The sequence below is a fragment of the Camelus ferus genome, chromosome 33 (assembly GCF_009834535.1).
Source record: "Camelus ferus isolate YT-003-E chromosome 33, BCGSAC_Cfer_1.0, whole genome shotgun sequence".
Classification (NCBI taxonomy): Eukaryota; Metazoa; Chordata; class Mammalia; order Artiodactyla; family Camelidae; genus Camelus; species Camelus ferus.
In genome coordinates, this window is record NC_045728.1 from 19,412,790 (window position 1) to 19,427,937 (window position 15,148).

A 15,148-nucleotide genomic window follows, 5' to 3' on the forward strand; every position below is an offset into this window, starting at 1 on the left:
TAAATGTAAAACTCCAGCATTTATTGTAGTAATCCAGTAAGTGATAGCTGTCATCACCATCGGGATTAAGAGCCTGAGCAAGACTCTGAAACTATATTATATCACCAGCCTCTGAAAACAATGCTTGGTGATAACTTCAATGGTTAAAAACTATTCTATTAATGAATTTTGGAAAGCAGTAGTAATTATGGGCAGGGAAGAAGCCATATACCCTGACTTATCTCCCTATAAGGCCACTTTGTAAGGTTCTCTATGGCTACAATGGGTATAAAGGGCTACTCAGTAACTACCAGTTATAACGGCAGTGAAAACTAGCTTCTGAGAGCTGCCACATGGCCTTCCAGCTGCAATAAGAAATCAGCTTTTTTTTTTCCCGTACCATCTATATGCAGAAAAATGTTTCTTACTCTTTCTGATATTATAAAACAACATTAATTTGGACCATGTTAAGTATTTGCCATGAGAGTCATGTGTGATGTTACTAAGTATCTGGAAGTGATTTTAAACATCAAAGCTTCAAGAAAAGCATACAGCCCTCCCCACTGGCCAGGGCTGGAGACTTGACCAACGTGTTTGCCAGGGTTGAAACCAGGGACCAAACAGGGCTCAACTAAGCGTATTTGCCCAGGACAGGGGATCGACTAGCATGGTCACCACAGATAGGAGATGACCAGGAATTCTACCAGGGACTCAACCCTGCATGTTTCCAAGAGGTTCTAATTAGGGAATCACCTGGTATATTTCCCAGGGCTGAGGAAGTCACGTGGCACGTTTACCAGTTTGCTAGGACATGACCATGGACTCAACCAGCCTACTCACTGTAGCAAGGGCTGTTCTTGCATGTTCACCAGCACTGGGGCCAAGGGTATGGCCCACACGGTCAGGAGATCAGGTAAATGCAAAAACATTGAGTAAGTAAATGTATTGAGGTTACATGGGAAGCCAAGTTTTTTACTGTTGGAAAGGGAGCTACAAATACAGACAGAGCAAAGAAAAATAAATCCTATGATGTTGGACTGGAATCGGAGATATCTATCAGTAGATGAGTAGACTGATAACAGAAGGGAAGTAGAGAGGTTACTTATGTTAACTCTACGTCTGATCACGAGGAATCATGAGACAAACTCAGAGTGAGGGATTCTATATAGCAAGTGGCTATACTACCCAAAAATACGAAGGTCATAAAAAAAATGCAGGTCATGAAAGATAAGGGAAGACTAAGGATCCACTCCAGATTGAAAGAAACTAAACAGATCTGACAACTAAATGCAATGATGTTAATTTCCTGATGATTATACTATGGTTATATGGGAAAGTGTCATTGCTTTTAGGACATACACACTGAAGTGAAGGGGCATCAGGTCTGAAACTCAATCTCAATATGGTTTAGAAAAAAGGTGTGTGTGTGTGTGTGTGTGTGTGCGCACACGCAGAGAGAATGAATGATACGACAAATGCAGTAAAATATTAACTATATAAGCTTATGAAGAAAATACGAGAGTTCTTGTAGCATTTTAACTTTACAGTCACTTTGAAATTACATTAGGCGGGAGGGTATAGCTCAGTGGTAGAGTGATTGTTTAGCATGCAGGAGGCCCTGGGTTCAATCCCCAGTACCTCTATTAGTAAATAAATAAGCAAGCCTAATTACCTAATCCCTCAAAAAAGAAAAATTAAAAAAGTGAAATAAAATTAATTTACAAAAAAAAAAAAGAAATTACATTAAAAAAATTTTACAGCATGTAAACCAAGGTCAAGGCAAGATTCACACTTCAACTACAATGTTATGTGAGTATTATTTTTACATTCAGAGTCTGTGGCTCTTGGTTGGCCCAGCTTAAAATAATTTACAATAATTATAGCCAAAGAGAATAAATCTATCCAAAGTCCATACTAGTTTTAATGTATCAGTATCCACTTAAATTTTTTTCACAGCACATTTAAACAAAAAGTGTATTTTACAACGTTTCAGATTCATTTCTCAAGGAAGCAATTTCGGCTCTTAAAAGGTACTCTGTGATTCTTTTATATCAGTTCATGATACTTAGCTAGCAACATCAGACACAACTGAAGCACTTCTTCATTTCACTGAACTCACCATGTGTAGGTGGAGAGATCTGGTAGGGTCTAGCATGCTAGAATCAATTAACATTAACAATTTCCTCCGAATATCAGCTGCTCTAAATGACACAGTATTGGTTTGAGCAGTGGTCACACACATACACAAGAACTTGAGCATGTCCAAAACAAGTAGATCTTGCTTTGACAGATGTTCTTCAGCTAAAGGATTCGTGGCACCTAAAAATAAAAAGCACTTACTAAGAATAAGATATATATTGAACATTAACACAAATATCTTCCCTTCAAACAACAAAAAAGAGGTGAAAATACACGTAAAGCAAAATTATGGTGAAACTAATTATATACTAAAAGCTTCAAAATTCTTCATAAAAGGTTACCCTAGGATTTCGTCATCAAGAAATAATCTACAGAAAAATCTATATAGACAAATATTTACTGAAATACTATTAGAAAGGAATCTAAATTTCTGCCAATAAAAAAATGGTCTAGTAAATTAGGGTATGTATGTTAACTGGGATATTATGGACCCGCTAAAAAGTATAATAACTGATAGTACAAGTACCTAAGTGAAAAAAAATGCTTATAATTAATGTTAAAAGAAAATGGACAAGGTATAAAAATTCACTTGAATGTTGATGCTGATTATAATTTTGAATGGGTCTATATAGAAATAACAGCGAAAGGTAAAAAGTTACTGCGTTATGGGTATGTTTTCACTATTCTGCTTTCCATTTTCCAAATAACCTACAGTATGGTTTTATTTCTTTACTAATTTTTTCAAATTCCCCCATGAAGAATAAAATAGGAAAATAATAAATTCAATTAAAAATCAGAGAAATCTAAAGTGTATAGAAGGAAAAATCCTAATCCTAAAAGACTATACAAAAAGAAAATAAAATGAGCATAAAATTAGTATCTGTGAGGTCTTTTATAATGACAAACCAATACAAAGAGGTAAAAAAAAAAAATCCCATGCAGTAAAAACACATTTACCAATAGTGAGCTGGCTCTCCCCAGATTCATTTGCATCAGTAACGTTACTAGCAGGGTGATCATTAAATAGACTCATGGAAGACTGATCCTCCATCTCCATTAGATTTTCATGAGTATCATTGTCCACTGATTCTACTTCTCCCAAATCCAACGGCTTTTTGATAATGGATGCCTTCAAATAAAAAAATAAAAATAAAAAACACATTCCTTTCAAGTTGGCATCTTTCAGAAGAATGCTGTAATTAAAATCGACCTAATCAAACAATTCAAGATTCACATGTATGAACTCTGCAGGATTTTTTTCGTTAAATGTCCAACAACAGGAAAATGGATATATAAACTGTAGTGTCATGTAACAGACTACTACACAATCTTTACAAATAATTTCTTATGTTAAGAAGTTTGATACTACCCCAAATGATGAGGGTATAGGTAAAATTATAAAATTGGTATGACTATTTTGGAGGACAGTGAAAATATCCATCAAAAAGTAAAATTCACAATTCTTTGAATAAGCTCAAGTAGGAGCAGACATGTATAAGAAATTTGCTGTAGAACTCTTTGTAATAAAAAAAGAAACCATTTAAAATGTTTAGATCCATTGGGTTAAAATACATATATACTATTATTCCCATATATATGAAATACAACACTACCACCCAAAAAAAAAAAAGGTAAGGTATAGCATTATTTAGTGACACGGAAAAAAGTAACCAAGATTTATTATTAAACAAAAGTTATCAAATTATGGAATATTTTTTCACCCATTAAATATCTGAATACCTACTATGTGTGCCAGGCACTGTTCCAGACAAAAAGCATGTGTAGCATAAGCCCATTTGTATGGAAGAAGAAAAATAAATATCAAGATGAGACTATGTTGCTTGTCTGGCAAGGTTTTTGTTTCTATTTTTAAGAACAGAAAATTGGTCCTGGGTTCAATCCCCAGTACCTCCTTGAATAATAAATAAGCAAACCTAATTACCTCCCCATCCAAAAAATAGAAGAGAAAATTGTTTTGAATTTCGGTGCAGTGTCATATAGAAAAAGGCACTGAGTCCAGATGATTCGTTATCAATCACTCAGTCTATTATTTATTGAGAAATTAATAGCTAAGCATTATGCTAGTATTGACATTAAGAAGCAATCAAATACATTCCCACCCAAACCAAATAACTTTATTTAATTTCCACATTTTAAAAACATAAGATGCCATATACTATGAGAAGCATCCTTATTTAAGAGAGATTTCAAAGTTACAAAAAGCATCTTAGAATCAATGAAACACAGTAGTAAAACAGGAGGCATACTTACTAAACTTCTACAAATATCTGCAATATCATTCATTAGCTTTGATGTTAATAATCGTAAGAAAAAGCCAGATGCAATCTTATTTGGACTGCCCTGTAATTAAGATAAACAAAATACCAAGCAAACAAAGAAATAAAAACAATTATTCTTTGCGGATAATATTTTCTCTATCATTGATGAAATAAAGATTTTCTTTTACATTGGAAATTATCAGAATAGGCATGGATAAGGAGATTACTATTAGGAACGAGACATAAATTGCTTCAAAAATACTAACCTCTGGGGGAAGGAAATAGCTCAGTGATAGAGCGCATGCATGAGGTCCTGGGTTCAATCTCCAGTACCACCATTAAAAAATAAATTGATTTTTAAAAAATACTAATCTCTTTTCTTAAAGTAATAATAACTGTAGCACATAACTTTCATTGGGCATAAATAACATTAAAGTAAAATACCAGCTATTGCCCCTAAAATGGGCAAGCAATAATCATAGCTTAGAATTTATTCTTCAACTCTCTTCTCCCCCACTTACACCAAAACATTCAAACAAAAATACATGTTGATATTATGGATAAAAGGCCATGTACTTAACATTAGCTTTAAAAAGTATTTCCAGTTATCATCAATACTCTGGCCTAGCTCAGCTACCCCTCAGGTCTGCTCCAAATCAAAACAAGGAATACACACAGAAGTGCTCTTTCTACCAAATGTTATGGAAGACTGTCTGAGCAAAAGAGAGTAATGTACGTGCTGGAACTATTGATCTTTGTGTGCTCACTAGCCCTGGTACAGCATTACGCCCATCACATGGCTAGCCATCAAAAAGTTTTTCTTAAATGAATGAAAATACACTGGCAATAAAAAAGCCACCGACTAGTTGTCTATAAAAGGGGTAAGATCATCTCAGAAACTTTCCTGAGAAGGTTAGTTTCATGAAAATAGTTTCATGAGAAACTCAGATCACCTGTTGCTTTATTCCTGTGGATAATACCTTAATTTACCAATTTAATTTTAAAGTAGTGTATAAACTTATGAATGGATCCCCAAAATAGTAACAGCACCAACCAGTTATCAGCCTCCCAGACAGGCCATGCCGTCAAGTAGGAAGAACATCTTACCTTGGCACAGTTATACAAGCAACTTGTACACAGATGCATCATATTTCTCAGCTGAACAATTCTGAACTCCTCATTTGTCTTATTTTTAAACAGAGTGATACTTTCTCCTGCACACTGCATTAGAGACTATTAAGAAAAAAAGGGAAAAATCCAAATTTCAATTAAAATGATAGCTTACTGATTGTTTCTTAGTTTTACTTAAGAGGGAAAACTAAGTGTTTCAAGAAATTATACTTTGTTATACAGTATAATTAAAAATAAAATTATGAATAATTTTTTTTAAACAACAAATCTTATACCCAGTTAGCCTTACAGATCACACAACTGATAGAATGGTACACAGGGTTAAACATGTTGAGGGCCTACTTGATTAACTCTCTTAGTTAAGAATTCTTTAAGATAACTGATCCAAGAAAAACTTTTAAAAGTAAGGATAAAAATCAGTCTTTTTGTGAATGAGATTAAATTTCAATGTGGTATTATTTCAATTACTGTATTTATAGTGGGCTTAAAATTATTTCAAATCTTAAGGAAGGAGACATAGTATCATTTCTTCTCAGACTGCACAAATGAAAGAGAAAAGTTGACCTACATAAAAATTTGTTTTCCAAACATATATACCAATTTTCCCAGAAATATATTTCATTCAAATTAATCCAAAACATTACGGTCCTAAGTCTTCCTACCTTGGCTTTCTGGAATAATTCTGATGCATATGCTTCCTCTTCAGCTATCACACCCACATAGCAATAGCAGCCGAGAACACCCACCAGAAGGCGTGAACACCGGACAAGCGCTTCTGAATTTGAAGTCTTAAAGTAAAACCCAAATAAAAAAAATTTATATATTTCATAAATAATTTTGAGTATGATTATCTTTCATAAGAGCAAATTTTATGTACATATTAAGAAACAAAAGCTCAGGTAATTGAATCTACAGTGGCATAATTCCGATCATCTCTAAAAATGTCTAAGGGATCCCTGCAGAGCTGTGACAACCAGGATTCTCAGGAAAACCAGCACAAGTATCTCCTAATGGCCAAGTAATATAGCTCTTCTTAAAGTGGCTCAGTGTACTTCACACAAAGGTAGGGGGGGAAAGAAAGGAGAAAAAAGCTGATCAGGAAATAAATGTAACTCTTAGAACATGAGTAGAAATTGGATCCATATAACATTAAAATGGTATTTTGAGCTTCTAATAGATAAGAACTTTGATTTATTCAACTTTTTAGCCTCCACAGACTAGCACAAAGTATTTTTGCAAGTAGATACTGCTCAGCCAATTTTATAGAATTATGTAAGAATGTGCAAAGATTATACAGAAAAATTAGATTTTCAGATATTTCTGTTCTATACTGTATGAAATGGTATTTTAGGGGAAAACACACAAGGCAGCTTACTTCGTAATGAAAATGGTTGCAACTATAAACCCCAGAAGAATGTCAGTGATTAAGGACAAGGCAGATCAAACAGATACACTGTCCCTTCTCTGGTTCTTTGGATCATTATTTGTGGCTATTGAATCCACTCCTTTGAGTAGCTTGCAGTTTTTATTTTATTCAACAAATATTTTATCATTTATCATGTAACAAGGCATTGTAGAAAATACAAAGATTAATAAAAATTGTACATGCCCTTTAATGAGGTTATAGCATAGTTTAAGAGATATTTGTGTATATGGTACAAAGAAGATGCTAAGGATCATTTTAAAGTAGAAATATTAAATATTAATATTAATATTACGATAAATTATTTTGACAGAGATTATCTAAGAAAGGCTTTAGCAAGGATTTTGACAGGTTGATTATTTGCACACATAGAAATGGGTAGAAAGAAACAGGAGTTTTGGCAAGAGAATAGCACATACAAAGAGAATTTGTGATTTTAAGACAAAGGAAATGATATATGAGACATTACTAGATGGTCTCCCCAATATAGGTAACTGCTAGTTCATTTGTTGATTTCTCCCTCTTCAAGTACAACCAAAATCTATTAGATCAGTTTAAATTATGTCCTTTTCTGTTATTGTAACTTCTCCCTCCTCTGTATTGAGTTTCTTTTTCATCAAATAATCACTATGCTCAAAGCCATTATTAATACCCATTAACCCACCCAAAGAATTCTATTTCATTAATGTCTACTTGGTCAATGAAAATAATCGAATTATTATTCTTCAGTTTTCCTTTTTTCACATTAAATTTTCCCCATTTGTAGCCACGTGTGATCATTTCACTTTTAAAATTAAGCTTCTCACCACCCTTAGTGCCTTTTCTGCCCCTATTTCTCCTACCTGACAGTCTGCCAAGGTGGAATCAAATACAGGCTTTAGTCCTTTTTGAAAACCTCACCTCAGATGAGTAGTTATTTAGAAGCTGTTGTGATAATCCCAGAAGACAGCGATCCAGTGATTCCTTGAGATTTTGGTGGACAGAAAACCCTACACTGGATTTGTGCTTTTCTATACTATGCTCTTCTACAATGGTTAAAAAATCCATCTTGTCAAAAGTCGTCTGAAGAAACAGTTCTTCGGCTTCTGAGAATGAAGGCTCTTCTGTACTTTTTTCATGCTGCTCACTTCAAAAAAGTAAGATTTTTAATTTATAAAATCAATTACCTAATATTTCATCTTCATATAACAGCAATTGATTACAAATGAAAACATTAACTTAGCATCTATGTTATTCAAAGACTATTTATATAATTAGTAAATCATTCTTTTATTTTATTTTATTATTATTTTTTTATTTGGGGGGAGGTAATTAAGTTTTTTTGTTTGTTTGTTTGTTTGTTTACTTAAGTGGAGGGACTGGGGATTGAACCCAGGACCTCATGCATACTAAGTACACACTCTACCACGGAGCTATACCCTCCTCCCGAATTATTCTTTTAAATGCTTCTCTTCTTTGTACTTGTATGCTTCAGCAGCAAATTTTACTAATAGATGCACAAAAGAAGTAAAAGTTACAATCTCAAAGGCAAATTCAGAAAGTATTAAAAAAATTAACACCAGCTATGAACCCTAAGAATAACGTTATCTGAAAACTTTCCCTTTTTCACCACTGATTTCTCCAGAATATAGATTTTTTTTATCTTATGCCTTCCTGACGTAGATTAGGAATCTTCGTGCCAATGAGCCATTTTCAGTCACAGCGATAAACATAAGCCTCCTGAGTCAATCAACTAAATGAGGTTTTGAGATTCATTCGTTTTCCCTGTCCTCAATCACCATTAGTTATCATTAGTTTTTAAGCCTAACAAATAATCAGACTTTACTTGACATATAAAAATGGGTCACATCTTTAAAAAAAAAAAACTCATTTCACATGATTTTTATGTTCTTAATTTCCCATCATAACCATTTTATTTCTTCTATTGGCAAATGTCACATTATATTATACAACATTAAAAAGCAGTAAATTACATAAAAAATTATAGAATATAAATTACAATCATTAATTAAAAGAGCCTTTTCCCCAACAGCTATGATTTTTTAAATTGACTAATTCAGTTCATAATTTTTATGATGCAGCTACTACCCTGCTAAAATTATTATCTTTGTAATTAAAGCTGTACCTTAAAGTAACCCAGAACTCTGTTAGATAACATACCATTCTGGCACACTTTGGAAAAAGTTCATTGCATCCTTACAGTTTTTCATAGTGAGACTCACAAGAATTTTCTCCAGGGCAAGATGAGGAAAATCACTATAAAGGAAAATAAAAATCTTTACTTAGAAAACCAAAAGCCATTTAAAGCATTCTCTAAACTTAAATGTCCATGCTTAACTATAAATATTGACCTCTAAAATTTGGATCCAAAATTAAAACTGCTTTCATCTGTACTGAATTTCTTAACATCTGAAAAAAGAATTTAAGGGGTGTACATTTTATGTAACTATCATCTTCAGTACTTCCTAGGATCTAGAAGGATATATCCAAGGTTTAAAGATTATAAACAATTATGAAATTAAGGTACAAGCACGAGGATTAAGAAGTCTGCCCTCCAAGCACTCAGTTCTAAGTCCCAACTGTGGAAAGGTAAAGTGGGCAAGCTGCTCCCCATCTGAGTGCTTAAGTCCCATTTGATCTTCTTCTCATCTCTTCCCCTAATTAATTTAATATATTTCACCCAGAAAATACTCTCATTATGATTCCAGGATACACCTGAGATGGATATATATATTCAGATGGACCTATTTATAGAAGGTCACAAAGAAACACATCAGTGCTTAAAAAACTACATGCATACTCTTCATGCACATCCCACTTATTCTCACTGTCTAGGCAGAAAGACATAAACAGACTAAAATAACCTAGACAAGATCCAAGTACAAAGACACTGTGAAAGGCGGTATGGTTTACTATTTACAGCTAGTTCTGGGAAATCTTGCATGATCACTGTAAAATAAAGCCATCTAGTATCAAATAAGAAATGGAGGGCACCTTATAAAAACAAACAAAAAAACCAGCAGCATGCTAAAGAACTCAAACTACCTGTGAAGAATCGGAGGCAGCTCTGTACTGTCTTCAAAGTCTTCCTCTAACTGACAGAATAAGAGCCACTTCATTATCAATTCTTTTAAAGAAAAATTTCTGTTTACATCACATATACTCTTCTCCATTCCTGTTTTTACTGTTTCTGGGACTACACAGGTGGTCAGCGCCAAAGTCAAACAGCATACTGCAGAACTACAGCAAAACAAGGGACAATTGTTGTCAAAAGTAAACCCTTTGAGGGACAGAGGCCTTGTTTATCTTGTTTACCACTATGCTGCCAATGCTTAGGACAGTGCCTGGTACATGGCAGACAAATAGTAAGCTTCTGCAGACTAAAGGAACACAAAACAATTATTAAAAAAAAGTCGGACTGTATTTGAGAAAATTCTTAATTAAGAACTATCTCTTACATAACAGTATGCAGTACTAAAAAAATAATAAAGTTTGCAAAGATAAGAACAAGCAAGTAATTATTAACTGTCAATTACAAATAAAAGAAATTTAAACACTTAATTCTTTAAAATTAGTCTTAGTACTCTCTTCACATTTGAAACTAAATTCTTACTTATTTATTAAGACTTCCTGGACAAAAAAACAAAAGCATCTGAAATAGAATTTAACATATCTTTAATGAAGTTACAAAATTACAAAAATCAGGATAAAATATAAATATATATGCTGCAAAACATAATACAATCCATCGTAAACTTACCGTGAAGGTTTGCAAGCTGATCCAGTGAATAATTTCCAGAATTCTCTGTCAACTTCAACTAAATTACCTTGAATTATGGCTCCAAGTAAGCCAAAGTTTTCAGCTTGTATTTGTTCAGAACTTATACCGCGAAGGGTAATAGACCAAATTTTAATCCAGAGTTTCAATAAATCTGACTTTTGAGAGCTTTCGAGGTCTGATTTCTTGCCTTGACACAGTGCAACTTCCATAAGGCATCGCGACACATACGGCGTCCGTTCCCCACGTCGCTGCTGAGGCAGAAGCTGGCACAGTATCACTAGCAATGGTGACAGCTCACAGCTAGGGAAACTTGCAGGGTATTTTGATATTAACTGAGCTGCAATCTGTAACCTTAAGAAAGAAGTATAAATAATTTGAAAATTATTCAACTCCATTAAGAAGCTAAAAGGAAATAAATATATAGACACAGTACCCTTACAATAGCCTAATTAGAATGTCATCACCATTTCCCATACTACCCTCAGAATAAACTGGCTCTTCATATTTATTAGGCCCTACTTCCTAAAGTGACAAAAATATTGGTAACATTTTGGCTAGCTGGGTAAGTTATCATATTTTGTTTACACAAAACCTTTAAATAATTAAATTACCAATATTCTACTGCTTAGTTATTGCACCCACCCCTGCTTTTCAGCCGTGAATAATAATGCTGTAAAATAAGAAAATGAACAAAAACCCCCAAAACTTTCTGCTCGGTATTAATTCAGTTAATTCAATAAATACCTGCTGCATATCCTCTAGAAAGAACAGGAACTTTATCTTTTCCATCTCTCTATCCCTAATGCTTAGCACACAGTTATGTTCAAAAAATAACTCTAAATGGACAAATTAAAGAATCTGAAATAGGTACCATCAACTATAGAAAAATAAACAAGAGCTTAAGCAACAGGTATCTAAATCAATACACTCCCCCCCACTCAATTACATTTAAACATTGTATCAACATGGTGAAGATCAAACAGAACTGTTAACAAAAGTTTGACTATAATCTACAAATTTCTAACTGTCCTTAGGCAACCTTTATCCTCTCTTGGTTTCAGTTTTCTTTTTGGTAAAGCAAAAAGGCCGAAAATGCATGAATTCTACAGATTCCAACCAGACCTAATATTTTTGTGATTCGACAGAATTCCATATTTTATTTCATTATTTAAATAATTGTGAATGCTACATGAGACTGAAGAAATAAGAAAAAATAACTTTTCATCATGGCATAAGATCCAAATTATTCTGTGATTTCTAAATGCTATCTTTAACTTCTTCCTAATCTAATTCTAGTAGAAGGCATTATGCATACCAAAATCTCTTTGCTGTGAGGTATACAACTCAGTGAAATCCATGAGGCACACACTACCGACTGCCTACCCGGCAACCATTCTCCCTTCTTCCTTGCTGTGGCAGTATGCTTAGGAAAGGTGGACCTGTTCCTGGCCCCAGGAGATAAGCCATGGTAGCTGATCTCAGCATGTCCTGGCAATCATCTTCCCCTCTGTCCGTGGCTGGTTTGGAAGTGGACAAGTGACCTAGTTCTGGACAATGTGATAAAAGGATTCTACTGGAGGTCGTGAGAGAAAAATTAATGAGACTAAAATGATATTAAAAAAGAAAAAAATAATAATTTTTACCAAGGCACAAGATCAAAATCATTCTGTGACTTCTGAAGATGATCTTTTATTACATCCCAGCCTAATTCTATTTTCTTCTTTTTGCAAGGTGCACTGCAATCACTAAATTCTCTTTGTGTGGTTGTATACGACTGAGAAATTTCCAGAGATCTGGTACCTTCATTAAAAACCTGTAAAATAACAAAAGGAAAACTTGTGTTTTTTTTTGAATATTGCTATTGCTCACTAGAAAAAAAGTTCCTCCTCAAATTAAGATACAAGGAAGTCATAAAGCAAGAGTAATAACTTGAAGAAAATAAGGATATGATAATATGGTAACAAACACTTCGCAGACTATAATGGCTCTCCAGAAAGCAGATATTACCAAGTAAGATACTAGTTTTCTTTCCTGAGAAAATTTACTAAAAGCACCAAGACATCTAAAAGGAAAGCAAAAATCTCTATTTTCAAAGAGAATAAATCAAAAACTTAGCATTAAGAAAATATTTGATAAATGAAATTACCTAGGATGTTAACCAAGTCTCTGGAGAAACAGTTTTACTTAAGGAACATGAAATCTCGAGGGGAAGTGCCAAGGTGACAGAGTAGAGGGACTCAGAGCTGGTCATCGCCCACAAGTGCACCAAGAATTACATCTATAAACCCACTGAACCGCCCAGAACACCTACTGAACTCAGGCAGAGTGTCTCTCACTTCAAAGTACAGGATGATTCTCACAAAATACAGCAAGAGAAAAAAAGAAAAAATACCGGTGCCGCACTGGCAGAATCAGTGAAACTGGCTGGAAGGTCCCTGCGATCCCCAGCCCTAGATGCGAGCCAGCAGGGACAAGCCGGGACAAGCCAGGACAAGCTGCTGGAGACTGGTGACGAGCCTGAGGGGAGGGCGGGGGCCCACTGCACAGAGACAGCCTCTGGGGGCTGGAGGGCAGTGTGAGCTCTGGGTGGGGGGGCATGCAGAACAGAACAGCCTGGGACCCCATAAAAAAGCACCACTGTGCATGCACAAGGGGTAGAGGGGCGCAACGCAGCTGCACCATAGCCACTGTGCCCACTTGGCTCCATTATTGATGTGTTCTCTCAGGAAGAGAGGTAGGGCCCTGTCACAGCCATCACTGCTGTACAAAAGCAGGGCTGAAATCTAAATCCACACCCAGGGGCCCTGCAACTTCACAGGCAGGACTGAGATTAGTTTACAGCCCCAGGTAGAGAGGGTGGACTTGCTCCACTGGTACCACTGTGAACCTGCACCTCTGGGAGGCACAGGCATCGAGTGGAGTTCTGGCACCCAGCAGGGGAAGTACAGGTATTTACAACAGGATGGCGTACCGTACTGTACACAAAGGCGGGGCTGGGGTCTGCGCTGACCTCGTGGTGCACCATGGATTCAGGCGTGTGACTGCAGACTCGCTAAGGCAAGTCCTAGTGTCTCACATTGGCAGATCTGCACTGGTAGTTCTGGGCACAGGACACCAATGCAGGTGGCTGACATTCCTGCAGCTAAGGCTGGGACAAAGGCAGCATCAACAGAGAGTACTTTGTGGGCCCTCATAACAAGTGACAGACACCACCACAGAGGGCACTGCCAGTAGACATCTCCTACGGAGGTACACTCAATGACTCTTCATCCCAGCTGAAGCACTCCAACCCTGCCTACAACATACCACATCTCAGAAATGGGCCTAGAAGTCTTTACTCCAGCAACAGGGGAGCAGACCCAGCCCTGTCAAGGCTGTGACAACCACAGAACAAAAAAGGAGGCCCAGCCCAGAAACAACAATCAGAACAAGCTCTGATCACCACAACACCAACCACACCCCCAATCAAAGAGATAACAGCCAACACACACGGAAGAGAGACACGGCAGCCACCCATACTAAGAACAGCTCTCACAACAAAACTATCAGAGGCACACAGTCTACACAGGAACACTCCCACTTCGACTAAAACCAAACAAACCAAAAAACAGCCCTTGAAGACCACAGTAGATAACTGATACTCCTAAATCCATACAGAGAAATATAAGTGAAATGAAGAAGCAGAGGAACCACTCCCAATTAAAAGAACAAGAGAAGTCCCCTGAAAGAATGAACAATGAGATAGACCTCGACAGTCTACTAGACCATGACTTCAAAAGGGCGGGGGGGTGATAAAAGCACTGAAGGAAATAATAAAGACTAAGAACAGAAACAGAGAATACTATAAAAAGGAAATTGAAAATATAAAGAGCTGATTAAAAACAGAAAACTCAACTGCTGAGATAACAGCCGAGCTAGAGGCAGTCAAAAGCAGACTAGATAATGCAGAGGAATGAATAACTGACTTAGAAAACAGGATAACAAAAGTCACCCAATCAAAACAGCAGACAGAAAAGCAAGGAAAAACCAACGAAAGCAATACAAGGGATCTATGGGATACCATAAAGCAGACCAACCTACGATAATAGGGGCCCTAGAAGGAGTAGAAAGAGAAAAGGGGATTGAAAAGGTATTGGAAGAAATCATGACTGAAAACTTACCAAACCTAAAGAAGGAAACAGATATTCAAGTACAGTAGGCACAGAGGGTCCCAAACAAGAACCCAAACAGACCTACACTAAGACATATTATAATTATGATGGCCAAAGTTAAAGATAAAGAAAGGATTCTAAAGGCAGGAAGAAAAAAACCAAAGAGTTAGTTCCAAGGGAACCCCCATAAGACTTTCAGCTGATTTCTCTACACAAAAACTGCTGGCCAGAAGGGAGTGGCACGATATATTTAAAGTGATGAAAG

At 35.8% G+C, this 15,148-nt stretch overlaps 1 protein-coding gene across 7 annotated transcripts in view; it reads right to left on the reverse strand.

Moving 5' to 3' along the window:
• Positions 1-15,148, reverse strand: part of ATM (ATM serine/threonine kinase) — a 117,195-nt gene that overhangs the window by 83,576 nt on the left and 18,471 nt on the right. For 6 of the 7 annotated variants that reach the window (XR_004316929.1, XM_032472510.1, XM_032472511.1 and 3 more), the window contains 10 exons: positions 12,376-12,545; positions 10,712-11,083; positions 9,997-10,191; positions 9,112-9,207; positions 7,852-8,077; positions 6,191-6,316; positions 5,505-5,630; positions 4,390-4,479; positions 3,076-3,247; positions 2,099-2,298 (listed from right to left, as the gene is read on the reverse strand). Coding sequence is in view for 6 of the 7 variants with exons in the window: in XM_032472510.1 (XP_032328401.1) it covers positions 2,099-2,298; positions 3,076-3,247; positions 4,390-4,479; positions 5,505-5,630; positions 6,191-6,316; positions 7,852-8,077; positions 9,112-9,207; positions 9,997-10,191; positions 10,712-11,083; positions 12,376-12,545 (1,773 nt within the window). In the remaining variant the exon portion in view is untranslated. Of the gene's footprint in view, positions 1-2,098; positions 2,299-3,075; positions 3,248-4,389; positions 4,480-5,504; positions 5,631-6,190; positions 6,317-7,851; positions 8,078-9,111; positions 9,208-9,996; positions 10,192-10,711; positions 11,084-12,134; positions 12,280-12,375; positions 12,546-15,148 lie in introns of those variants that run through there. The other variant, XM_032472514.1, reaches the window with a different exon arrangement.